At 40.3% G+C, this 25,704-nt stretch overlaps 1 protein-coding gene across 1 annotated transcript in view; it reads left to right on the top strand.

The window, feature by feature from the left end:
- Window positions 1-25,704, top strand: part of GLI2 (GLI family zinc finger 2) — a 210,826-nt gene that overhangs the window by 165,812 nt on the left and 19,310 nt on the right. Inside the window, exons 5-8 of the mRNA XM_070957097.1 lie at window positions 6,052-6,253; window positions 8,507-8,720; window positions 11,180-11,293; window positions 19,301-19,432. Of these exons, the coding sequence (XP_070813198.1) occupies window positions 6,052-6,253; window positions 8,507-8,720; window positions 11,180-11,293; window positions 19,301-19,432 (662 nt within the window). The remainder of the gene's footprint in view (window positions 1-6,051; window positions 6,254-8,506; window positions 8,721-11,179; window positions 11,294-19,300; window positions 19,433-25,704) is intronic.

Raw genomic sequence — 25,704 nt, 5'->3', positions numbered from 1 at the left:
AATATCTAAGCAGAGCTGGCTTCACTTACTTCTAGGGGTATTTGTTGAGTTAACTTCCACTGTAGAAGCAGGCAGTGGTGAAATCCACATTTTTTTACTACCGGTTCTGTGGGCGTGGCTTGGTAGGCATGGTGTGGCTTGGTGGGCGTGGCAGGGGAAGGATACTGCAAAACCCCCATTCCCTCCCTACTCTGGGGCTAGCCAGAGGTGGTATTTGCCAGTTCTCCGAACTGCTCAAAATTTCCGCTACCAGTTTTCCAGAACCTGCTGGATTTCACCCCTGGAAACAGGATAATGGTGGCCAGGTCTGAATTGCATGTGGGCTCAGAATCACAGCTATAATGGTTTGTGTTGGGAGGAAGCCCCAGAGTGTTATAAGGAGGGGACTGTTTAGGAAAAGTGGTTTGGCAACAACCTAAGCTTATCATGCTCTTGGTTACCTATGTAGATAGCTTTTTTCAAAGCGCAAAGCTGGACATCCCCAGCCCAATGTGTTTGCAGTCCACCCTGCAATGCACTGACCTGCTTCACATATTATAATAAACCTGGCTTTATTTAACCATCATTTATTGAATAAGCCACAATTAGTAATGTTCACATGACCAATTAAGCCAAACCAATAAAAGTGTATTATTTGCTGAATGAAAGAGTTGTTATTGTATTATTGTTAGATGAAAGAGATTTTGTTATTGCACATGACTGAAAGCAAGACATAGTGAAATCCAGTGAAGGGAAAATATATGCTGAGTTTGTTGGGGCCAATAACTAAAAATGCAAAGTAATATGCAAATTTTATCTATTTTTTGGATCTTGAGATTTGGTAATCTTAGTTTGGTGGCAAATTATGGGAATTTAAGATAAAATAATAATTTATTGTTGAGATATAGAATAGAATAACAGAGTTGGAAGGGACCTTGGAGGTCTTCTAGTCCAACCCCCTGCTTAGGCAGGACTTCAGATTAATTGTTATCCAACATCTTCTTAAAAACTTCCAGTGTTGGAGCATTCACAACTTCTGGAGGCAAGTTATTCCACTGATTAATTGTTCTAACTGTCAGGAAATTTCTCCTTAGTTCTAAGTTGCTTCTCTCCTTGATTAGTTTCCATCCACTGCTTCTTGTCCTGCTCTCAGGTGCTTTGGAGAATAGCTCGACTCCCTCTTCTTTGTAGCAGCCCCTGAGATTGGAACACTGCTATCATGTCTACCCCTAGTCCTTCTTTTCATTAAATTAGACATACCCAGTTTATATCTATAAAATCTTTGTTGCATTATCATGTCTCATGAAATACTGCTCATGAATCATGTTTTGGCTTTTATGAAATCAAACATCAGTGAATTTGGTGAGCATGTTCATAACATGTTTATAATTAATTACTACTAATAATAATTGATACGTAGGGAAGCGTCTTCTGGGGACAAATCTTCTAATTCACTAAGCATTCCTCTCTCTCTCTCTCTCTCTTATTATATTAAACCAGTGCTCCTAGCACTGGTAGAGACCTAAGTAAAGCAAAGATTACTTGATTGAATGGTTGAGAATTGCTAATTTAATGGCAAACATGCTGAAACCAGAGCTGGCCTCTATGAGGTTGCTTGGTCAACTAATTTCTAACCTCCCTATATTCAAAACCTTTGATTTATTTGTAGAAATGATGAAAGTCATTGACTGACAACTCTTCCAAAAGAGACTCTTATTTACCCTTTAAAACCACTATCGTCTTCCTCCACAAGCCATAAGTGAACCAACCTAATGTTTTGGCCTCTCCCAACTAAATTAATTTTCCCAGTTCAAAGAGGATCCTATTCCAAGGCTCGCATTTGGAGCCCAACTTCTCCTCCTCAAAAAACAGACAAATATACAGACCAGTTAGGCTAAACTCAATGTTTTTTAAAGAAGGAAAGCAAACAACCCAACTATTAATTAAATACCAAACTCTTATGAACTCAATTGAGAGGGGAAGACCTAAAATGAAGGGCTTACACTACTCATGTCCATTTACTTTGCTTATTCTCCAAATAGGAGAATTTTTTGGGGGGAGAATGTTTAATAGCTCCATTGAGAATTGTAGTTGCTCATACCCACCTGAAAGCAATGAATCTTGCCTGCTAGACAAATAGACAGTGGCTGCTTTTGAACTCTTGAATTCCTCCCTCATAAGTAGGCATTAGGTTTGTTTTCCTTTTGTGCCTTCATTGGGATTCTCCTATGGCACCCAGCCTTGATTTTGGAAGCACTGCATTAACTTTCTTGTGCAACAAATAGAATACTCTCGCTCCAATGTGTGTTATTATTAGGCACACAACATTTGGTTGGGCAATGATTATTACTATCGTTTTGAGTATGATGTCTAACTGAAGTATTTACTAAATGAGGGGATGTACATTTATACATTTACATAAATGTAAATGAGCCAAGCTTTTTGTTATATTGCCAACCATTTTTAGAAAACGAATTGTCCATTTTAGCAATCCATACTAGGTTAATATACCAGCAGTAAATCCTCTCATGCTGATTTTTCTAACTAAAATATAATTTAGAATTATTTTCTAAATAAAACAAAATAAAATAATGGGAATTTTAAATTCCCATTACTATTCCCATAGTAATGGGAATTTGAAATTCCCATTACTACATATCAATCTTTGTATCTATACTTCACATCCCTTTCTAAAGTTTTTAACTTATAAATGCTAATGTTTGAGTCATATTTCACCAACAGCTTATAGAATGAACATGTTGTGATCTGTGAATTAGTTTGGGATATGCAAACCAGGTTAGTGGAAAGTTGTTTTGCTATTGTAATGACAAGCCAAACAAAATTTTTCAAGACGTCTGCTTACTTAATTTATCTGACTTTTTAGCTCTTCAGACCTTTTAGCTCTGTGTAAAATAAATATATCAGCTGCTTTGATTTTGTTGGTCAGTACTTGTTCTGTTCCCCAGGCCTCTGGCTCCACTGGGAACAGCAGATAAACTCTAGCAAACAGGTTTTCATGCAGATTATATTTATTTGGGAATCCTTCAACATATAGACTTATACTCAAGGTGAGTCAAGGTGAGGTTCATCCAAGAATTTCATAATCTATCCCATTTCCTAGTGTAAAATGATGGTAGTTCTGTCCCCCTGTTCAGAAAGCATGCTTCTTCCTTCTGTGGTAATTCAAAATTACCACAGAAGGTAATCTCTCCTGCGCGAGCTGCACTGGCTCCCGGTGGTCTTCCGGGTGCGCTTCAAGGTATTGGTTACCACCTTTAGAGCGCTCCATGGCTCAGGACCTGGTTATTTACGAGACCGCCTTCTGCCACCGGTAGCCTCTCACCGGCCAGTACGCTCCCACAGAGAGGGGCTTCTCAGGGTGCCGTCAGCCAAACAGTGTCGACTGGCAGCCCCCAGGGGGAGAGCCTTCTCTGTGGGGGCACCTGCCCTTTGGAACGAGCTCACCCCAGAGATATGGAGGATCCTGGATTTGCGCACTTTACGCCATGCCCTCAAGACCTTTTTATTCCAGCAAGCGGGGCTGGCCTAACTCTTTTTAATTGTTTAATTTTAATTCGAATCTGTTCTTAAAAATAGGGGTGTTTTAATTAGTGGGCCAAATCTATTTAATATGTTTTTTAACTGTTTTTAAATTTTATATTATATTTGTTTTATTTATGGCTGTTCACTGCCCTGAGTCCTTCGGGAGTAGGGCGGTATATAAATCTAATAAAAGAAAGAAAGAAAGAAAAGAAAAATGGCCGGGTCTTTGTTCTGCACCCAGGCAGAAAGCCTCAGTGGCCAATCAGACACACAGATGTGGTCAATGGCATGGACTACATTTCCCATAATGCAGTCTCTCTCTACATCTCCCACAATGCAATATCTTAAGGAGACAGCTCTTAATCTTTAAGGTAACTAATTCACTATGACTCACTATCTGTAACAGCACAGTACTATTAGTTTTAACCTTGAGTAGCTCCCGAATACAGCAAATGCATAACAGCAGAATGGCAGCACAGGTCTGCCCAGGGCAAAGGCACTTTTGATGTAACTATATTGATACTTTTTTAATTGAGTGTGGCCATTTCCAGTATCATGGCAAATCTTCATTTTTCACCACTTTTATGGAGGGATGAGAAGGTGAAAATCAAAGAAGAAGAAGGTGAAAATCAAAGATGTTTCTATCAGATACAATTTAAGCATGCCTTTTTTCTTAATTTATGCAAGGCAATTTACATGCCACCCTAACTCTTTAAAGCACCTTACAACCAGAATGAAAGCAAAGATTTGTTGCATGCAAGAAACCAGTCAACAATAAGTCTCATAATGCTATATAAAACCAAAGAGACCAGAGATAAACTCAATTAGATCATGGAGTCAAGATGGCTGGGTTTTGTTTTTCCTTAAATCTGTACTGACATCAAAATAGTATCAAAGGACATATCACCTAAACTTCACTGGGAAGTGCATTCCAGGATCTGTGAAGCTCATATAATTAACAATACTGTAGACATCATTAATCTCATATTAGAGAGGATTAAATACCTGGGGTAGCTGCAAAGGGATTTTTTAAAAAAATCAAGAGATTAACTGATCATGTGATCAAAACCCTGCTCCTTTTTACATGCATTGCACCTGCATCACCAGTGAAAAGGGGGCCCCACAATCACATGGTTGTGGTCACCGTCTTGAATTTTTTGAGTCTTCATTGTTTGATCATCCCTTGAAGAAAACGCTAATGGGATTCCTTGGAAATGTTCCCATTTCATAGCATGGAGAGCACTAGATAATAGCATTCTATTCTTCTCTTTCTTCCATCCAAGATCAGGAGTCGGTTGTGGTCACTGATGTAATGACAACTAAGATTATCATTCTGAACGCCCATAGATAAATGATGTTTGTATATGGTCTTACTGACCCTATATACATATCACTCAAACTCTAAGCGTACAGGTTAATCCTTGATTTACGAACACAACTGAGCCCCGAATTTCTGTTGTTAAGTGGGACATTTGTTAAGTGAGTTTTGCCCCATTTTACAACTTTTCTTGACACTGTTTTTTTTTTTTTAATTTGATACGCCGACTCAGGGCGGCTTACAATGTGCTAAGCAATAGCCTTCATCCTTTTGTATATTTATACAAAGTCAGCTTATTGCCCCCACAACTGGGTCCTCAATTTACCTACCTTAGAAAGGATGGAAGGCTGAGTCAACCTTGAGCCTGGCGAGATTCGAACCTGCAGTAATTGCAGGCAGCTGGTCTTAATAACAGGGTGCTTTAGACCACTGTACTACCAAGGCTCCGTTAGTAGTACTCTGTTGTTAAGTGAATCACTGCAGTTGATAAGTTAGTAACCCAATTGTTAAGTGAATCTGGCTTCCCCGTTGACTTGATTTATCAGAAGGTTGCAAAAGGGGATCACATGACCTTGGGACACAGCAAAGGTCATAAATATGAACCAGTTGCCAAGCATTTGAATTTTGATCACATGATCACGGGGAGGCTGCAAAGGTCGTAACTATGAAAAACGGTCATAAGTCACATTTTTCGGGGCCGTTGTAACTTTGAACGGTCACTAAATGAACTGTTGTAAGTTAAGGACTACCTGTATTTTATTTTATTTTATTTTATTTTATTTTATTTTATTTTGAATTTGTATACCGCCCTTCTCCCTGAGGACTCAGGGCGGTGAACAGCCAAGTAAAAACATCAAGTACAAATATTAAAATACAGTTAAAATATACATATATAAATTTGGCCCCATTAATTAAAAACAATAAACAAAACACTTAAAAACACTTAAAAAATTAGGCCAGCCCGGCTTGCTGGAAAAGGAAGGTTTTAAGGGCACGGCGGAAGGCACCGAGGTCTTGGATTCTCCTTATCTCTGGAGGCAATTGATTCCAGAGGGTAGGTGCCCCCACAGAGAAGGCCCTCCCCCTAATTTGTATTTGATTTCAAATTACTTTAACTGTGTATGTGTTGAAACATTTGTTTTAAAAAGATTGAAAACCAGCTTCTTTTACTCTGGAACCATGCCATCTCTCCTTATTTTCATTTCACACAGTGTCAAGATTCTCCAGCCCAAGAGTAACACCAAGACTCAGCCGGAAGCGAGCGCTTTCGATATCCCCCTTGTCTGATGCCAGCATTGATCTCCAGACCATGATTCGGACTTCACCCAATTCCCTGGTCGCTTATATCAATAATTCCAGAAGTAGTTCTGCTGCTAGTGGCTCATACGGCCATTTATCAGCAGGGGCAATAAGGTAAGGAAAGATGAAATATCTCAGGCAATAAAATTCACAACTTTTTAGTTTCTGGCACAATCCTTATCTACAGCAGGGATTGGGAATTCATTTTCCCCAGAGGCCAAACTGGACTCTTGTGGAGAACTGAACCAATAGGTGCACACCAGTGGTGAAATGTAAAATTTGTTACTACCGGTTCTGTGGGCATGGCTTGGTGGGGGGTAATATGACTGGCTGGGTGTGGCCAACTTTTTTTTTTTTTTACTTTTCAAACCATTTTTTCTACAAGAGGTTGTAAAAAAATGTTTTTAAAGGACTCTGACGATCAGGCAACTCAGCTGGGATCATCAGAGCCTTTTAAAACAGGGGTCCCCAAACTTGGCAGCTTTAAGACTTGTGGACTTCAACTCCCAGAATTCTCCAGCCAACTATGCTGGAGCTATGTTGGCTGGAGAATTCAGGGAGTTGAAGTCCACAAGTCTTAAAGCTGCCAAGGTTGAAGACTTCTGTTTTTAAAAGCATTTTTTCTACAACCTCTTCGGCGGAAGAGGTTGTAAAAAAAAATGCTTTTAAAAGCCTCTGACGATCCCAGCTGAATCGCATGATCATCAGAGCCTTTTTTTTTTTTTTTAATTTTAAAAGCATTTTTTCGGCCGAAGAGGTTGTAGAAAAAATGCTTTTAAAAATAATAAAAAAAAGCCTCTGATGATTGCGTGGCTCAGCTGGGCAGGGGGGGGGCATGGATTTTTGCTACGGGTTCTCCAAACCACCCGTCGCCATCGCTACAGGATTGGGCAATTCGGTCCGAACCGGGAACATTTCACCCCTGGTGCACACTGTTGCACATGGGCGCATACATAAATTGAAAAGAAAAATAGCAATTGCCTTCAAAGTAAAAGCCATGTAGTTGTATTGTGTGCATGGCCTAGGAGGGACAGGTCTACCAGGCCTTTGATGGCCTTAGGAGAGATCAATCTACTGCACAATAAGCAGCCCAAAGAGGGACCTATCTATCTGCCTTCCAAAGCATGAGATGGTCTGCCAGGCTTGTCAAAACACTGAACTTCCCCCCATTGGCACATCTAGCAGGAAAGCCATATTTAATTTTGAATCAGAACAACCAAGGAGCCAGTAGTGACCCAGAGATTGTAAAATGTCTATGACTTTTCTACAGTTAAAGCAACAGGCCCATTCTCTCACATTCAGTCATATTTGTTTGGTTGTTAAAACCAATGTTTTTAAAATGGAACTTGTGCAGATATCTTGCTTGCAAACTGATTCCAAAGGCTTTTATTGGTATACAGAGATGAATCTATTCCCTGATTTCAGAAACATAAAGAGATATGTTCTTTTTCCATTAAGTTGAAAGTGCGCAGGCCTCAAGTGGATTATTTTATGTTCTTCAGAAATTGTGCATCGCTGTCAGTTGTAAACAATTATTTAAAGTTTGTATCTATTTACCCAAGTTATCAACAACTGAGCAATGTTATTTAAATTATTTTCTCTGATTATTTATGAATGTGTCAAACCTTAGATGAACCATTAATAAAAAATAAGTATTAAAATGGGATGCACTTCCTGGTGGTATGAGTAAATATTCTTTTTAAGCATCAGCACATTCTTGTACTTTGTTTGGTAGATCTAGGGATTTTACATGTCCATTAATCAAATTTCTAATTTATAGTAAGCAGTAATTTCCACATGTACAATTCCTCCCTTGAAGGATTCAAACAGCAGAAACAGCAGGGCCATTGAATGCCAGGAAACTATAGTAAACAGTACACAATATCTCAATAGAAATACTGACCTTGAATAATACATGGCTCCCAAAAAATCTCTAGTGCTCATCAGTGATCTTCTGATAATCTTAGACTGACCATGTGTAATTCATGGTCAGCAAAGAGATAATATGCAACTGACAAAGGCTAGCTCCAGTGAGCTTGTTAAGTCTCAGGAAAAAGCATAAAGTCAAGGGAAATTGCCTTAAGGGGATTCCTTGGAAAATTCAGAATGCACCAAAGGAAAATGTAATAATCTAAAGTTATTTTTCATTAGGGTTCCAACTTATTTGTTAGTTTTGCCTATTTTGCAAGGAAAGTTTTTAAGATTCAAAAGTAAGACATGCATGGGACAACCTGCTGCCTAAAGGAGGAAGAAGTAGCCCAGACAGGCTGACTTCAACTCAGCAACTGCCCTTAGCAAACTTCAGTAATTTGTTGTAATTGTTAAAGGCTCCACCAATCCAGTTTGGTCTTTCTTCCTTCTCTCCAGTCCTGCCTTTACCTTCCCTCATCCAATCAACCCAGTGACATACCAACAAATTCTGAACCAGCAAAGAGGCCTGAGCTCAGCATTTGGACATACCCCTCCTTTTCTACAGCCATCTCCAACTTTCCCTGCCCGGCAGCACGTAGCTGTCATCTCAGTCAACTCTTCTCCTGCTCAGATCAGCAACAGCAACAACTGCATCGCTGAGTCCAACCAGGTAGGATCCTCATCAGTTTCTGGCAGGGTTTGAGGTGGTTTTGTGGAAAGCACTTTCACAAAGCCCAGGTGAGTCTCTTAGCATTAATCTTTTCAATTGCCCTGTCAATTTCACTCATCACAACCCTGGCTTTTCATGTTAAATCATTGGCATCCCAAGTCTTCCCAATTCTGGTCCCTCTCATAGAGTGCTCTTACCCTGTCTTACCCTTGGCCAACTGTGCCTCAGTGCTCATGCTTCTCCAGCAGCGAATGCTGATAACCTACAATGATCGGCCATGAAATGTACTGGTACTCAGATTATGAAGCAGCCGCGTTGGTACAAGATTAACTTTATATGTGTATTTGCCCTTCATCAGATATCATTCCAATGACAGAGTGCCTTTTAGATGGCAAGTGAGGGCTGAATGTATCTACTTGGAAAGAATACAGCTACCATATTTTTCAGAGTATAAGATGCACCAGAGTATAAGACACAGCTTAGTTTTTGGGGAGGAAAATAGGGGGGGAAAACTGCCTACCAGGTATTCATCTAGCTAGTGTCCTTAGTCTGGTCATCTTCAGCACATTAGTTTGCTGGGTTTTTATCCCCTTCTTGGGGATAAAAAATAGCTTCCAAGGCACAGCTGAGAGGAAGCAGCAATGAGAAAAGCAGGCAAAGCACAAGGAGATCACTTCACTCGGCTAGCGCCTAGTTAGGGCCGAAAAAAAAGCTTATAAAGAACAGCTGAGAGTCAGAGCAAAGCATGGAGATTGCTTCACTCACTAGCGCCTCGTTAAAACACAGCGGAGAGTGTCGAGGGAGCAGGCAAAGCTGGGAAGATTGCTTCACTCACTAGTGCCTCATTTAGAGCTGAAAAAAAGCTTCGAAAAAGCTACATTCAGAGTATAAGACGCACCCAAATTTTCAGTCTCTTTTAGGGGGGGGAAAGGTGCATCTTTTTCCCCTCTGAAAAATACGGTATTTGTCTCCAATGTGCAGATGAATCCATTAAAGTAAACTGAAATTCCCAGCTTGGGTGAAATCCATATGGTTAGTCCAATTCATATTGAAGCAGCTAGTTCAAGCAGTTGTGTTGCCGTGTGCATGTTCATCAGAGGTGCGGTATGAAAAATAACACTGCAAAGGGTTTCTTTTTAATGGAGATGAAGATTTATTCCTCAGTAGCAGGTCTATCCTAAACCATAAATTAGAGGAACACAACTTATGTTGGCCAAAGTCAGCATTTGATTGTGATCTTTTGTGCTGAAACTCCAAAATGGATAGACCTAGAGCCGTGATGGTGAACCTATGGCATGCATGCCACAGGTGGCACGCGGAGCCATATTAGTGGGCACGCCAGCTCAGCTCTGGGGCACATGCGCGCACCGGTCAGCTGATTTTCGGGCCTTCTGGGCCCACCAGAAGTAGGGAAACAGGCTGTTTCCTGCCTCTGGAGGGCCTGTGGGCGGGGTGGGGAAGGCCCATTTTTCTTTCTTACCTGGCTCCAGATCCTCTCTGTGTATCTGGGAACGGCAAAAACAGCCTTTCCCATTCCCTTGGAGGCCCTACGGAGGCTGAAAGGGCCCATTTCCCCACTCCTGGTGGGACAGGAAGTTTTTTTCCTGTCCCCAGCCTCCAGAGACTCCTAGGGAGGCTCCTAGAGACTCCTAGAGAGGTTCTGGAGGCTGGGGACAGCAAAAAATGTCACTTCCTATCCCACCGTGAGTTGGGAAATGGACCCTTTCAGCCTCCGTAGGGCCTCCAAGGAAGTGGGAAAGGCTGTTTTCGCCGTTCCCAGATACACAGAGAGGATCTGGAGCCAGGTAAGAAAGAAAAACGGGACTACCAGGCCATCATGTACCAGGAGCGGGGGGGAGGGGGTTGCGCACACATGCGGGTGGGCACGTGCGTGCGCGACCCTCCCCCGCCCCCCTCTCCTGGCACGCGATGGCAAAAAGGTTAGCCATCACTGACCTAGAGGATATTTGATTTAATTTCAAACACAATTCACAGAATTGTTGCCAATATGAATAATAATTTTCCTTTACTGATGTATTAAAATGTAACATTTATCAACAGCATTGGAGATTTCTCTGAGGGCCAGACCCATGATCTTAAGTGACCCCCTCTGACACTGAGGCTGCAGGCTGTTCCTACTACCTTAGAAAATAATTATGTAGTTTGTCTATCATAGACAAACAATGATACATCTACATGTACATTTCTGGGTGAAATACACGACAAGGGATATTTCACCGACATAATAGTATTTGGAAAATGCAGACAAGCTTTAAGAGAAAAAAACCCATCCATATTTTCTTTTCCTGGATTCATTTTCATCTTGATGTATAGCAACTGCTTATCAGTCATCTGAAACTGATCGATTTCAGTCAATTACAATGCTACAATCCTGCATTTACTTAAACACATTGAGCATGACCACTTAACTCATCCCCATTTTATTTTTGCCTTACTAGAACAAGCAAAGTAGTGAATCGGCTGTTAGCAGCACAGTTAATCCGGTAATTCATAAACGCAGTAAAGTCAAGACTGAAACAGAGATTCTACGACCAGCTTCTCCACCGACTCAGGTAACTCTTAAAGGAAAGACTACATTCAGTCCTGGGATTGATTAGCAAGAATTTTGTAACCCACAACTATTTGAGTAAATTATGAATTTGCAGTGAGGAAGAAGGCAGCAACCTCAAGTGTGAGATGTACATTGTCTTTGAAATGCATTAAGTGATGGAGCCATACTGGAATTGGGAAGTGTTCTTCTAGGTCAAGGGTGTCAAACTCAAGGCTCAGGGGCCAGATCCGACCCACAGGATGCTTAGATCTGGCCTGCGGGGCCACCCTGGAAACAGCGAAGGACCGGCCTGCGGTGCCTCTGCCAGCGAAAACGAAGCTCAGGAGGGCTACACATGGCCCTCCCGAGCTCTGTTTTCATTGACAGAGGGTTGCAGGAGGCCATCACAGCAGAAAACAGAGCTCAGGAGCCTGTTTTCACTGGCAGAGCGCTCGGGCCACCACAGGCACCCCTGACATAAGTGACGTCTAGCTGGCCATGCTCACCTTGGCCACACCCACCCCAGCCCCCCGAGGTCAAACACAACCCTGATGTGGCCCTCAGTGAAATCAAGTTTGACACCCCTGTTCTAGGTGCTGGCTGATTAGCAATATGTTTTTCCTTGGCTGTTTGCCCTAAAATTATTTGAAATTGTTTACTGCAAAGATTGATGCCGTAAAAATTATATTCTTTTTCAGCGCTAAATAGGCATACTCTCTGTAGTGAGTGTTCAGGGTTGCAGTCTCAAGAATCTCAAGTGCAGTTTCATTCTGAGTGCAGGATTCAGTGATCTGAATTTAGCAAATTTGCAATTTGCATCCTGAATAGAAAGCACTTTGAAAGTTGCATAGGCTGGAATGACAGGGGGTTTCTAAACCAAATTTATCAGTGGGACTGTTTCAAGATCAGTGATCTCCTTCTGCATGATTGCAGATTTCTACGAGTGATTGGAAATGAATGTGTTGGGAGTCCTTGGGTCATGGCATTTTATTTCAACAAACATGTCCACTGCATCTAAGCAACCAGAAGAAAGATGTTTGACACTTCTGACTCGCCAAGCGAGTGATAATGGTATCTGAGAGCAAAGATAGATGACAAGAAGAACTGGTGTCACAAAAGGAAGCTCCCAATAAAAGACTTGTTCCTCTTCAGGAAGCAATTGCTGAGAGCAGCATCCTTTACCCCAGTGACACAATATTTGACACCTGGAAAGGCCCACCGGTTTTTGTGTCCTTATCAGAACTGCTGAGTTCCAAGCTGCTTAATGGCTGACACACTCTCTGACGGTTCTTTATCACAACTGTAAACTATTGGGAGTGCTCTAGGCACTTCATTTTCATGAAATATGAGGCTTGCTATTGTCAAGCCAACAGAAGAGTTTATGACAAATTTCTCTTTCAGTTCCAGTTCAGAAGCGGGTTTTGGCATGATGCATGGGGACAGCAACATGTGCAATCATCAGGGGGCTGGTAAAATTGATGAAGATAGCATATCTGGGAAAGATAAACATGCTGTAGTCAGCACGATTAGGGCAAAAAGACATCTCTCTAGAGCATTTGGTTTGGGAACTGCTCGGCATACAAAGGCAGCAAAACAACACAGGATCTGAAACAACAATCCTGCTTTACTCCCAGCATAATCAAATCAGATAGCTGCCTTACACCAAGAGACAAGCCAAGAGACGGGAAAAGGGGATTTCCTTTCTCGCAGGGAAAAAGAGTAAGGGACATTTAAGTTGCAGTAATTCCATCTGCCATTGGAGACCCTGATTCTGGGAATTGGCATCTGTGGCTAAGCATGGATTTCTTCACACATTTTACAATTAGAACTCTCCTTGAAAATAATTTTACAGGTCCTCTGTAGTATTTCCCTGTGACACATCCATATTTGCACACATACATATGTTTCACGAAAGCCCATTTCCTAGAAAGTCCCGATTTGTTAAATTTCTTTTGTGGGTACCTTTTGCATGTACCTTGGTGCCATTCTGTTGTTGTGGTCTGCCAGCAACCTGGCAGCAGAGTCGGACAGTGAGGAGGCTGGGGAGGAACATGGGCCAGTTCAGGAGTCTGGGGAAGGCTCGGATGAGGGCCCTGCGTCGGAGGCAGAGATGGGGCCAGGGCCATCTGGGAGTTATGCATGGACTCCAGAGCCTCCAGAGTCAGGCATCAGAGAGGCAGAGGAACAGGAGGAGCCTGTTCCTAGTGCGCGCATGCGCAGAGCTGCCAAAAGACAAGAACAGTTAAAACAAAAGGGACAACTCAGGAGTAAGGCCTGGAGATGATTGTCCCCTCCCATAAGGCTTAAAAGAGGAGCAAAGGCACGTGGGCAACATGTGGGAAAGCAACATGGTTAATTCTGTTCCCAGTCGGCATCTCTGTTTGATTCTGGACTCCATGTGGCTTTGCCAAGTAGGTCTTTGGCAGTATGTCAAGGGAGATAAAGGTTGGTGATTTTCCCAAAGGACTTCTCCCGAAGGACTTTTTGCAACTAATTGGGACTCATCTAAAAGAAAGTAATTCACAGCTGTTGCAATAAAATAGCTTTTTGGGACTACTTGTATATTTTAATGACTCAGTAAGCCTAGGTCACAACGTCTGTAATATAGACCTAAGTTGATTTCAGATGAATTCAACTTTTTTGGAAGTGTAGAATCACAGCCTCAGATGATTGTCTGCATTGCAAACAGCAACGCAAAAGCATAACACAAGAATGTGCGCCTTCTGTCAGCTCGAAAGATCACACTAGTCTTTCTGCAGCATGTCAGGAACATTCTTTCAAAATATGAGTATTTAATACTATAAATATGAGTATATGAGCGCAGTGGCCAGAATTCAGGCTACTTCTGCTGACTTCCAGCTGCCAGCAGTTCGGCAGTTCGAATCTCACCAGGCAAAAGGTTGATTCAGCCTTCCATCCTTCGGTAGGTCAGTAAAATGAGGATCCAGATTGTTGGGGGCAATATGCTGACTCTGTAAACCGCTTAGAGAGGGCTGTAAAGCACCATGAAGTGGTATATAAGTCTAAGTGCTATTGCTACTGTGCTCCTGACATACTTGTTCAATAGAAGCTACTATGCCTTTAGAACAGAAAGCTAGGTGTAAAAGATGGCAAGTCTTTCAGCACTGCATTCTCAGCAACAGCCCAACGACGCTCTAAAACTATTGGTCCTTTTGAATGATCCAAAATAAGAACACTCTTTAGTGGGAGAAAGGGAGTAGCCCATGTAAAAAAATAAGGACAGGACTTCCATCACAGTAATTGCCTTGATTCTTTTAACATGCCTTCCTGCAGGCACTCTTGGTCAGGGGTGAAATCCAAAATTTTTCCCTATCGGTTTTGTGGGCGTGGCTTGGTGGGCGTGGCAGGGGAAGGATATTGCAAAATCTCCATTCCCACCCCACTCCAGGGGAGGATATTGCAAAATCTCCATTCCCACCCCAATCTGGGTCCAGCCAGAGATGGTATTTGACGGTTCTCTGAACTACTCAAAATTTCCGCTACCGGTTCTCCAGAACCTGTTAGAACCTGCTGGATTTCACCCCTGCTCTTGGTCCATTAATACTGGACAATTTTGACCAGCACCCATCCCAATGAATTACAATGTGTATTTGCTACTCCTTGACTAACTGTTTACCTCTATGCTACCCTAACTTGTCAACATTTAGGGTGGTTTATAAAAATGATTTATATATAAGTAGTCAGGGTTTTCCCCAGCATTTTATAATAAGCAATCAACAGTGGGTGGTTTTAACTAATTAATCCAATCTCACTACCCACAGCCTTTAAAGAATTGTATAAAATTCAGAGTCATGACAAGAAATCACAGCGAGGACCTAAAGAATAAAATAATAAAACAAGCCTCTTATTGATTCAGTTTGACTATTAATGAACAAAGCGTGTTGCACCTAGAGGCAATCCACAGCAAGTTCTGAAAACCAATTGATATTGAAAGAATCGGGTGCCAAGTAGGATTATGGATGCTTTTATATCAATGTATTTGAAGCCCTGTATGGGCATAATAAAAATAAAAGCAGCATTGTAAGGATACTGGAAAATTTAGGACTGAAGACTGCATTATGTTTAACCTTTTCATCAGAATTGGAAAACAGCCTGGTCTGGAAGAGTCATTTTTTAATTGCATCTTTGATAAAGCTGATCTTTCTGAGGAGAATCTTTTTTTTAAAAGGGAGTTTGAATTGTCAGTTGTTTTAAATTCAAGCTGGAGAAATAAATAGTAAAGACTATCATGAATCCTACGCTAAATTCTATCGTTTTATTATAGCGTTTACGTTATTTTTACTTTTGGTTGGGAGCTGCCCACAATTGGTTATTAGATGGGCAGTTATATAAATGTTTTAAGTAAATAAAGTGTAATTAACCACAAAGCTGGACAAACTTCTGTCAGATTTCTTTTAAACATTGGTGGGCAGCCTGCAGTTGGGAGCTGAAACATGCTCTCATGCACGCCCAGCAGTGACACCCATTCCCATCCACCTCCCTTTCTCTCTCTCTTTCTCTCTCTCTCTCTCTCTCTCTTGAGAATTGCACTGATTTCTTTTGCTCATACCATGAAATGTTGAAGCAATGAAAGAATGTTTTTTCTCCTCGTGCTTTTTCTGGAGAACACTGGAGCTCTGTTTCAGATATCGGCACATTGTTTTCAAATTCTGCTTTTCATTCTCTTCAATTGGGCATCCTATAATCCATCTCATATATTATCTAACATATCATATCTTTGGATTATAGACTATATAGGAGATTGTACAGGTAATCCTTGATTTATGACCACAATGGAGCCCCCAATTTCTGTCGTTAAGTGAGACATTTGTTAAATGACTTTTGCCCCACTTTATGACCTTTCTTGCCACAGTTGTTAAGTGAATTGGTGCCGTTGATAAGTTAGTAACCTGGTTGTTAAATGAATCTGGCTTCCCCATTGACTTTGCTTGTCGGAAGGTCGCAAAAGGGGATCACAGTGATCCTGGGACACAGTAAAGGTCATAAATATTAATCAGTTGCCAAGCATCTGAATTTTGATCATGTGATCATGGGGATGCTGCAAAAGTTGTAAGTGTGAAAAATGATCATAAGTCACTTTTTTCAATGCTGCTGTAACTTTGAACGGTCACTAAACAAACTGTTGTAAATCAAGGGCTACCTGTGTTTGATCAGTTCTCGATGGGATCATTCTCCTCTTGAAAGGTTTGCAGGCTAGAGGTGGATCTGGAGAGTTAGGGCCTACGTGATTTATTTAAGCTGCAGGATCTTTCACTAGATTTGTCCAGTATGTCAGCTATGACCTCTTGCAAATCGGCATAGTCTGGTTATGCTTATCTTTAGGGCTGTCTCTGGAACTTCAGCTGGTGTAAAATTCAAATGCCAGACTTTATCCATTTTCCTATCTACAGATTTCTGGTCCAGAGCACTTCTTCTTATAGCCTCCCTACATACCAATGAAAGGAGAGGTTTGAATTGGTTTTATTTCAGGTATAAAGTGGCCACTGCGTATTTTCTTCTCTTTTCATGAATGATGCAAATATCCTCCATGTTCACTACACCACGGGATCTTTTGTTTTTTTTGTTTTGTTTTGTTTTGTTTTGTTTTGTTTTGTTTTTTATTCATTCATTCATTCATTCATTCATTTCGTCAAGCATGTATTAGATAACAGATATAAGTGTAAACATGATTATGAACACATGAAATGGATATGAATAAAAGGGAACATTAGGACAGGGATTGCTGGTGCGCTTATTGTAAGACACTTTGTAAGACAAATTTGTAAGACAAATTGTAAGACACTTCTCCTTCAGCAACATGTTCTGGATTATGTGATCACCTAATTATGTGAAAGGCATGAACGTGATGTTAGGTTAGGCTAGGTGTGTAACTTTGCTTCTGCTTCTCCAGTCTACTCACATTCTTGTCAAGCAGAGCTGTTCATAAAGTTCTGATCACCAAAAAGTGTAATTACTTTGGTATTCTAGGACAGAATCCAGCTTTTGGGGGGGGGGAACGTTTCCGCATGAGCATCCGGCAAGTGCAGCTCACGCAAATGGAGCGTGCACGCACTCACCCGCCACTTCCATAGCCTGGTTCCAAACAGCTCACGGCCCAATAGTGGGCCATGGCTGAGGGTTTGGGGACCCCTGTTCTAGGAAGTGCTGGAGACAAACTCTGCTCTGCTAAGAGCAGGAAGAGTATTTTAACAATTGAAGAAAAGAGAAGTGAAAGGCTCCATTCCTAGTCACCTTGCATGCTGAATAAAGTGCACCCACTCTTCCTTCTATAGTGCCATACATTTTTAAGAGCAAGCCAGGCGCTGGCTAGATTTGACTCGATGTTTGTACTTGTGCCATCATAGATTCTGTTCAGAGCAAAACATCCACATTTGTCCCCAGTGGAAGCAGAAGCAGAATTCTTATACATCCTACATTCCTCACTGTTTGCTTGAGTGCCTTTTTTTTAAAGTGCTACTACTTGCCTTTTAAAGCAGTAAATGGCTTAGGATTTAAATCTTAACGGAGTATCTTCCTGCATGCCTGCTAAACATCTTTGGCCTCCCTTTCCCTCAGTGGTGGAATTCAATTTTTTTTTACTACCGGTTCTGTGGGGGTGGCTTCGTGGGAGTGGTGTGGCTTGGTGGGCGTGGCTTGGTGGGCGTGGCAGGGGAAGGATACTGCAAAATCTCCATTCCCACCCCACTCTGGGCCCAGCCAGAGGTGATATTTGCCGGTTCTCCGGACTTCTCAAAATCTCTGCTACCGGTTCTCCAGAACCTGTCAGAACCTGCTGAATTTCACCCCTGCTTTCTCTACCATTCCAGGGAATGTCCTGATGCCAAGTTTACACACAAAACAACCCTACTTTAAACAAAAAACTTACCTGGGCTATTTTAAATCATTTCTATCAGCTTTAATCCTTTACAGTTTGACTTTGCAGAACCTAGCTCTTGTTTTGTACTTAAATTTTGTTCCTTGAATTTTGTTAACTTAAGTCTAGACTTAGACTTAGAATAACTTTATTATCACTTTGAATGTACGTTTCGCCCCCAAATAAGACATCCCCTGATAATAAGCCCAATCAGGCTTTTGAGCGCATGGCAGTAAGGCCAAGCACTTATTTAAGAGTTCAAAAAAATATAAGACAGGGTCTTATTTTCAGGAAAACACGGTACACTAATCAGCATACATTAAAATGGAATTTCATTGCATACAGCTCTCAAAGGGTCTCCACTTCTAATATACACTACATAAACATGACAAAATAAATAAATACAAAATTATGCATATACCCATATATATTATATGACACGGAAAAACAATACAGTTTAATTTGGATGTATACATATACATGGTGAGAGAAACGAATCTTGCGAGTTTCCCAGACGGATGGCATAGGGAACAAAGCTGTTACAGAATCTGCTAGAAATATTTTGAAACCTCCTCCAGAGGGGAGCAACAGAAACAGACTGTGAAGTGGGTGTGTGGAGTCTCTAACAATGCTTTGAGCTCTAAGCACATAGTGCTTATAAGCAGTATCCTGAATGACAGGAAGAGAGCTTCCCATAATCTTCTTGGCTGTCCTTACCTCTCTCTGAATGGACTTTCTCTCTGAGGCACTGCTGCCACCAAACCAAACAGTGATACAATTTGTTAAAATGCTCTCAATCATGCCAATGTAAAAAGTGGCCAGAATAGAAAAAGAAAACTGTGTGATAAAAAGCCATATCAATTTTTGAGAGCAAAATGAGTTTTAAGAAAGTCAGATAGAGAAATGAAATGGCTGTTGAACACCCAGGCCGAAGATGTGCCTTTAATACAAAGTGGAATACATCTGTTCACATTTTCTACCAACTGGCCAGCTTTATGGTGCTTGTCTCTTCATGCAAGTATATTTCAGGTCTTCTTAAGCTGATCAGGAATGCTCTCTTCTTTGACACAATAGCACCTGCTAGCTAATCTATGGGTGACTGAGGATTTCTGGCAAAGCCAGTCCATCTTACTTAAAACGTTTTATATCTTGCAGGAACTTCTGACAGACTTGAAAGAAGAACTTGATAAGGACGAATGCAAGCAGGAGCCTGAAGTTATTTATGAGACCAACTGTCACTGGGAAGGTTGTACAAAGGAGTATGATACGCAGGAGCAGCTGGTCCACGTAAGTGTTCTTAGGAAAGAGACCTAAGCCCTTGGATTGAGGATTTAGCTTCCCATCATATTGTGTGAGTTGCACAGCCAAATTTCAAACTACAAAGCTTTAAAAATGATCCAACTGGGCATAGGTAAACCTTGCCAAATGAAGTCAAATGTTCAGGAGAATGTAGCTGCAGGAAAGTCTTTGATGGTTTTCAATTTTCCTCAGCAACCAGCATGTAAGAATAACTGTTGCCACACGCAGCCTTCTGAGATCAATACTGATCTGTTGCTGGACTTTATTGTAATCTGAAAACCTTTGTGGACTAATTACTGAGTGATCCAGTCTTGCGCTGATTGTGCAATGAAGAGATGCACTGAAGAGACAAGCAGGACTACCTCTGCTTGACACTGTACTCTCTTAGCACTCACAGTCATGTCCACTTCCTTGTCCTGCCTAACAGCTGAGCATGTCCCAAGAGTTGTTATGATGGTACAGGTGATAATACCTTCCCATTGAAACTGGGCTTCTGATAGACCTTATTATCACTGTTCATGCTGTCTTACATTTTTCCAGGTAATTTTGAGTAGTGACTGCCTTAGCAGGGCTGTCTTAACACATGGGCCTGATGGGCACCTGCCCATGGGCTCCACGAGCATAGGGGCCCCATACTAATCGGTGTATGTTAACCCTTCAATGCACCTTGTATCATATAAATACAGCAACATATTTATTACATTTTACTGCATTTTTTAAATTAATGCTAAAATGCAAATATATGTTTAATTTTATCAAACATTTGCATTTTTATTCCTGTGAGTAGTTGTTGTAGGGGCCCCAGTACACTGTTTTGCCCGGGATCCATAATGCTGTTAAGACGGCCCTGTGCCTTAGTGTAAGGTGCCCATCTAAATTAATCACCACTTAGCTCTCTTTGTTAGACTGGTATCTCACCTTTCTCCTGAGACCTCAAAATGGTGTTCATTGTAATGATGCCCTTATGACACTTTGTGGAGTACACTGGAGTAAGAAATAATGTGTTTTTCCCACTAGTAGTTTATAAGACCTAGAGTCATCCGGAGAGTCAGTATGATGTACTGGCTAGAAATCAGGAGCCAGTGAGTTCTACTCCTGCCTTAGATATAAAGCCAGCTGAGTAACTTTGTGCCAGTCACTGTCTCTCAGCCCTAGGAAGCAAGCAAGAGCAATCCGCTTTTGAAGCTTTGCCAAGAAAACTCCAGCAGTCACCAGGAGTCAAGATTGACTTGAAGGCATCAAAAACAAAAGTCATTCAATGTTGTCCAAAATTGAATTAGTGAGGATAGGCTTTCTAACATTTCTTTATTGGTCACAGACCATAAATTTTTTTAAAAAAATCATTTCAACAATGAGTAGATGATGATATGAACACGCTGTAAGGCACTAGTGAGAAAAGGACCGTCAGCCCTTAAAGATAGACCCTGTTTAAGAAACCAAAGTCATGCATGCTAAAAACTAGTTTTACAATAAGATTATAGTAACACAATCTTGAAAATCTGAATGGACTCTCCCCCACGCAGACACCCACTTATCTTCATGAGAACCAGGGAAGGTTTTGTCTGCAATGTTTATTCAGATTACAATTTTGCCCCAAACTCAGATTTCTTTTATCTGAATGTTGTCTTGGTTGTGGATCTTCCTCCTGTTCCTCAATGAACATTCCTTCTGTTCATTCCAATGTCTATGAGCTCTTCCTCATGATCACATTAAGGTGTATCCCTCCAATCACAGCAGAGGCAAAATATTATGTGGACATAAATTGCATTACTTCACTAGTTGATGTCTAATGTGCCTTTTGTTGGATGACTTTGGGCTTCAGACATAATATTAAATCCACGAGCCTCGTGCATAGCCTCTATAACCAGTTATAATGAAGCCTTAAAGGGGATTTGAGTCATGCTATCATGACCCACACCAAGTAATTATATATTACAAAATGACACCTGAGACAGAGCTGATGCCATGATGCTTGGATTGTCATTTGCTCCCACCTTGTAGGTACTTGTCTCTATTCACTCCTCCTCCTCCTTCCTTCAATACAATAAATACAAGCCAGTTGTTTACTTTTGCTTTTGATTCTCAACAAACCAGTTCATCAGTGTTTGTGCAAATGGGTTTTTCCTATTCAAATGCAATAGTGTTCGCCCAAAACTGTTCATGTAAACACCTTCTGATAGGCAAAGAGTGTCATGCCATGGCTTGCCGTTATATCAAAAATGACTCATTATTTTCCATCAAAGAAATTATGAGGAAGTAGTGAGATAATTCTACTCTAAAGTAATGTTGTTTTAAATTCTACAGAGAAAAGGAAAGGGTTGTGTGGGGGGTTTTTTAGCCTGTCTACAATAAAAGGGGTTTTGCAAAACTCTGAAAAGTAAAAGTCAATTGAAGAATAATCAGGAGAGCCCTGAGCCAGGAAAGACATGCTGCTGCAAAGTATTAGACAGGAATGCATATGAAGAATTTAGAAAGATAACATGAGCGCTCTATGCAGTTATTAAAGGAAGTTTTGCTTTCACATGAATGCTTCTCAAAAGTATCCAGGCTCGTCTGAGTTGCGTGCCCCTAGGGATGCAGCGCACATGTTAAATCTCAGTGTTAAATGGAAAAGAAATCCAGATTCTAAGAAGCCCTTCAGGTATTACATTTTAAGGCTTTGTATCTAGAAACAATTATACGATTGTGAAATGGTTGATTTCATATTTTTTGACTATGGATAATTATATGTAATTATATTTTTTCCTAAAATGTAGTAATAAAATCAACCTTAAAACAAGATTTAATATTTCAGTTTAACTCCTTAGCAGTTTAATATTTGAGTAAACTTAGAGTTACCAGGTTTGGGCTATAAGAAAAATTATTGGATGCTAGAAAAGTTATGTGAGTCTCTTGGCTGTCCTCTAGTGATCTCCTATACTTTTGCAACCTTAGAACCAGGGTCCCCTGAAATCTTATAGATCTGCGGATACTTTATGTTTAAAAATACAGAACACAGGAGTTGTCCTTCTGCCATCCACTTACCCTGTTACAAGTGATTTAGGAATTTTTCAATAATTATTTAACCAGGGGTCATTTTTTTTTAATTGAAAAAGTTTTTCAAATACAAATTTTCCCCCTTTCCCCCCCCCTCCCTAACCCCCCCTCGCCCTCCCCTCCCCCTGTGACTTCTTCAGGGTACAACCCAAATTCATAACAGATTATATAATACTTTACCATCCCCTTGCTCCATCCCCCATATGCTGACCCTTTCTTTCTAATAATATTATTATATCCCCCTTATACTATACATTTCGAAATAACATTCTACTATAACATTATATAATAACTCCTAATTTAGCATAGTAATATTATTATATCCCCCAATTTAACAATTTCTACTCATGATCTACTCTTTTACTCCTCCCCCATACATATATCTCTTAAATCAAATCTTTTTTGTATATTAATATGACATTTCAAAGCAACCTTCCACTATAAAACTAGATAATAAATCCTAATTTAACATTTATTCAACTCATAGTCTGCCCATTTCCTCCACCCCCATAGATATATCTCTTAACTCAAATCTTTTACATATATTCATATCTAAACATAATATCCCTTTTCTTCAACTAAACAATCAATAAGCTAACCTATCTCCACCCACTTTCCTACAGAATTACCATACATAATAGTTCTTGATATCTTTATTCTTCTGCCCACACCACTAAGAAGTATTCCCTTATATAAATAAAATCCTCAAATGACTTTAAGCTTGTAATCCATATAATATCTTCTGTAGTGTCTTTCAGCTGGATTGTCAACTCCATCACCCATATTAGGGTAACATCACATCCTAATTCCAACAGTATGTTCGGTATCTTCAATTACCATCTGCCCCCGTCAACAATAGATGTCTTGATATATAAAAAACAACCACCCGAGTGAATTTATATTTGTATTCCATATAGTGTCTAAAGTAGTGTCTTTCATCTAAATTATTAATTCCAACCACCGTAATAGGATAACAACCAGATCTTCTGCGTGCCCCAATCCCATAACTCTCTTGCCTTGTAGCTCAACATAAACGTAATACATTTATCAAAGAATCCAAAATAGATAATTCCAATCCATTCAGTTTAAGGCCCTTTTCACATCCCAAAAGTAGAGCACTGCAGAGGTCTGTCACTGTCGTCAGGATAATATAAATCAATACTTTGCCTCAGCTATCTTTTCATATATTTAATCATCTCTTAGATAACTGGCATTGCACTGTTGTTTAGTTTAAAAGTTTTTGTTTTTGTAAGACCTGCTTCTTCTTTTCTTGACTTTTTGTGGGTTAGATCTCCATCCTGATTTCCTTTCTATAAATTGTGTATCAACTATTTGGTTTTCATGCTGATCTATAACTTGATCTTGTTGGTTTTGCTTTTGTGACTTAAGTCTCCGTTCTGGTTTCTTTTCTTTGAGTTGTATATCAACTGATTGATTTCTATGCTGGTCTGTAACTTGATGAATCATCACATTAGAATCCAAAGCCACCTCTCTTGTATTTATAAATAGTCCAGCTGTAACCTCTGAAGGAGAATCCAGAAGCTGCTCATCTACAAAGTCCTCTGTAACTTGTTGTTTTTCCATCTCTTTCTGCTTATCTTGAATTTCTATCTCTTGTTGATTTTGCTTTTCTTTATTCCACTCATGTATTATACATGAAGATGTTGAACCCATTTTAAGAACCTTATAGTAAAATTCTTCCGCTTTTTCAACAGAATTTAGTTGGTATCTTTCTCCTTGATATCTCAATATTATGCCAACTGGGACATCCCACCTGAATGAGATGTTTTGTTTGTTTAGCTCAGTCACCAAAAATCCGAATTTCTTTCTATCTTTTAATATCTTGGGCGGCAACTCTTTATATATCCAGATCTTTCTTCCATACAATTGTAGAGTGGAATTAAAAGATTTTTGCACAATATCATTTCTTATTTCTTTATCTGTAAAATAAATCACCACATCTCTAGGCAATTGCCTTTGCTTTGCAATCCAAGAATTTATTCTATAGGCCTTGTCGATCTTACAAGATACCTCCTCTGGATGAATCTTTAAAATCCCAGCCAGAACTTCGGCAGATATTTTTCTTAAATCAACTCTATTATTTTCCTGTAACCCTCTCATTCTAACCGCAAATTCTGTGAGCCTGTATTGCATCATTGTAACTTCTTTTTCAATCCCTTGTTTTATTTCTGCATTGTAAGTCTCGTGATCAGCTTCCTTTTTAGACTTTACTTCAGAGCTATTGTCTTGAATGTTTATCAAATCATTTTCCATTCTTTGTATTTTATTGTTCAAATTATAAATCTTATCATCAACTTCCTCCATTTTAGACTCTAATAACTTGATATTTGTATCCATTTTTATAACTGTTTCTGAAAAAGCATTAGTCACTGTTACAATCTTTCTTTGTAAGTTATCATACTTTAATTGTATGAATTCTTTAATTTCCTGCTTAAATTTTTCAAAATTCTGGTTCACAATCTCGTCATGTCTTGCCATTTCCTTCAAAACAAATTCTTTTAAATTAAAACCATTCTTCTGAGTCTGTAAACTCGAAACTTGTTCACATAATTGTAAATGGGGGAACCCCCCCCTCTGCTTGTTTGTCTGGCTTTGTTAATTTTAACGCCATCCTGCCACACAGACAAACTCTTTTTAAAGAAAGAGGACTTCTCTCCAACAAGATCAATATCAGATCTCCAAGAATAAAAAGAAACTTAGAATAGAAATTTTTTCTTTTCTCTATTCTAGCCAGCACTGTTTGCTCTGCTACTTTGTAACTTGTTACGGAAGGACTTTCACTTTCAGCTACTTCTCAAGCCTCAGCGGTCGCCATTTTAAGCTTTTTTTTTTCCCTTCACTTAGAAACGCTTCTAAAACCATTAAAAATACTTGCAATTTAGGGTCCCAAGTCCAGATCTCATCCTCTTTAATTAAGCAATCTATTATTTTCGTTGAAAGGTTTGATCTCGTTGCCTGGCTCTGCAAGAGGCAGAGGTCTCCCAAAGCCTGGAGCAGCGGCAAGGGAAATAGGGAGCCTCATCCTGCTTCGTCCCCAAGGGTAAAAGAAAAACTCTGGGGACTTCGCAGAGGGCTCTACCTGCCCTCGCCTGCTCTATCTCACATTTCCTTATGGAAATGGAGTTTTTCGAGCCGCCTTTCAGATGTAAAGGCGGCTCTTTACGAGCGACGGGGCTGGCAGTCTCAAAGGACCGTCCGATGGC

The sequence above is a fragment of the Pituophis catenifer genome, unplaced genomic scaffold, assembly GCF_029215685.1.
Source record: "Pituophis catenifer annectens isolate HBS135680 unplaced genomic scaffold, rPitCat1.0.hap2 SCAF_1, whole genome shotgun sequence".
Lineage (NCBI taxonomy): Eukaryota > Metazoa > Chordata > Lepidosauria > Squamata > Colubridae > Pituophis > Pituophis catenifer.
The sequence above is the reverse complement of the archived record's forward strand: the minus strand, read 5'-3'. Positions and strand labels throughout refer to the sequence as shown.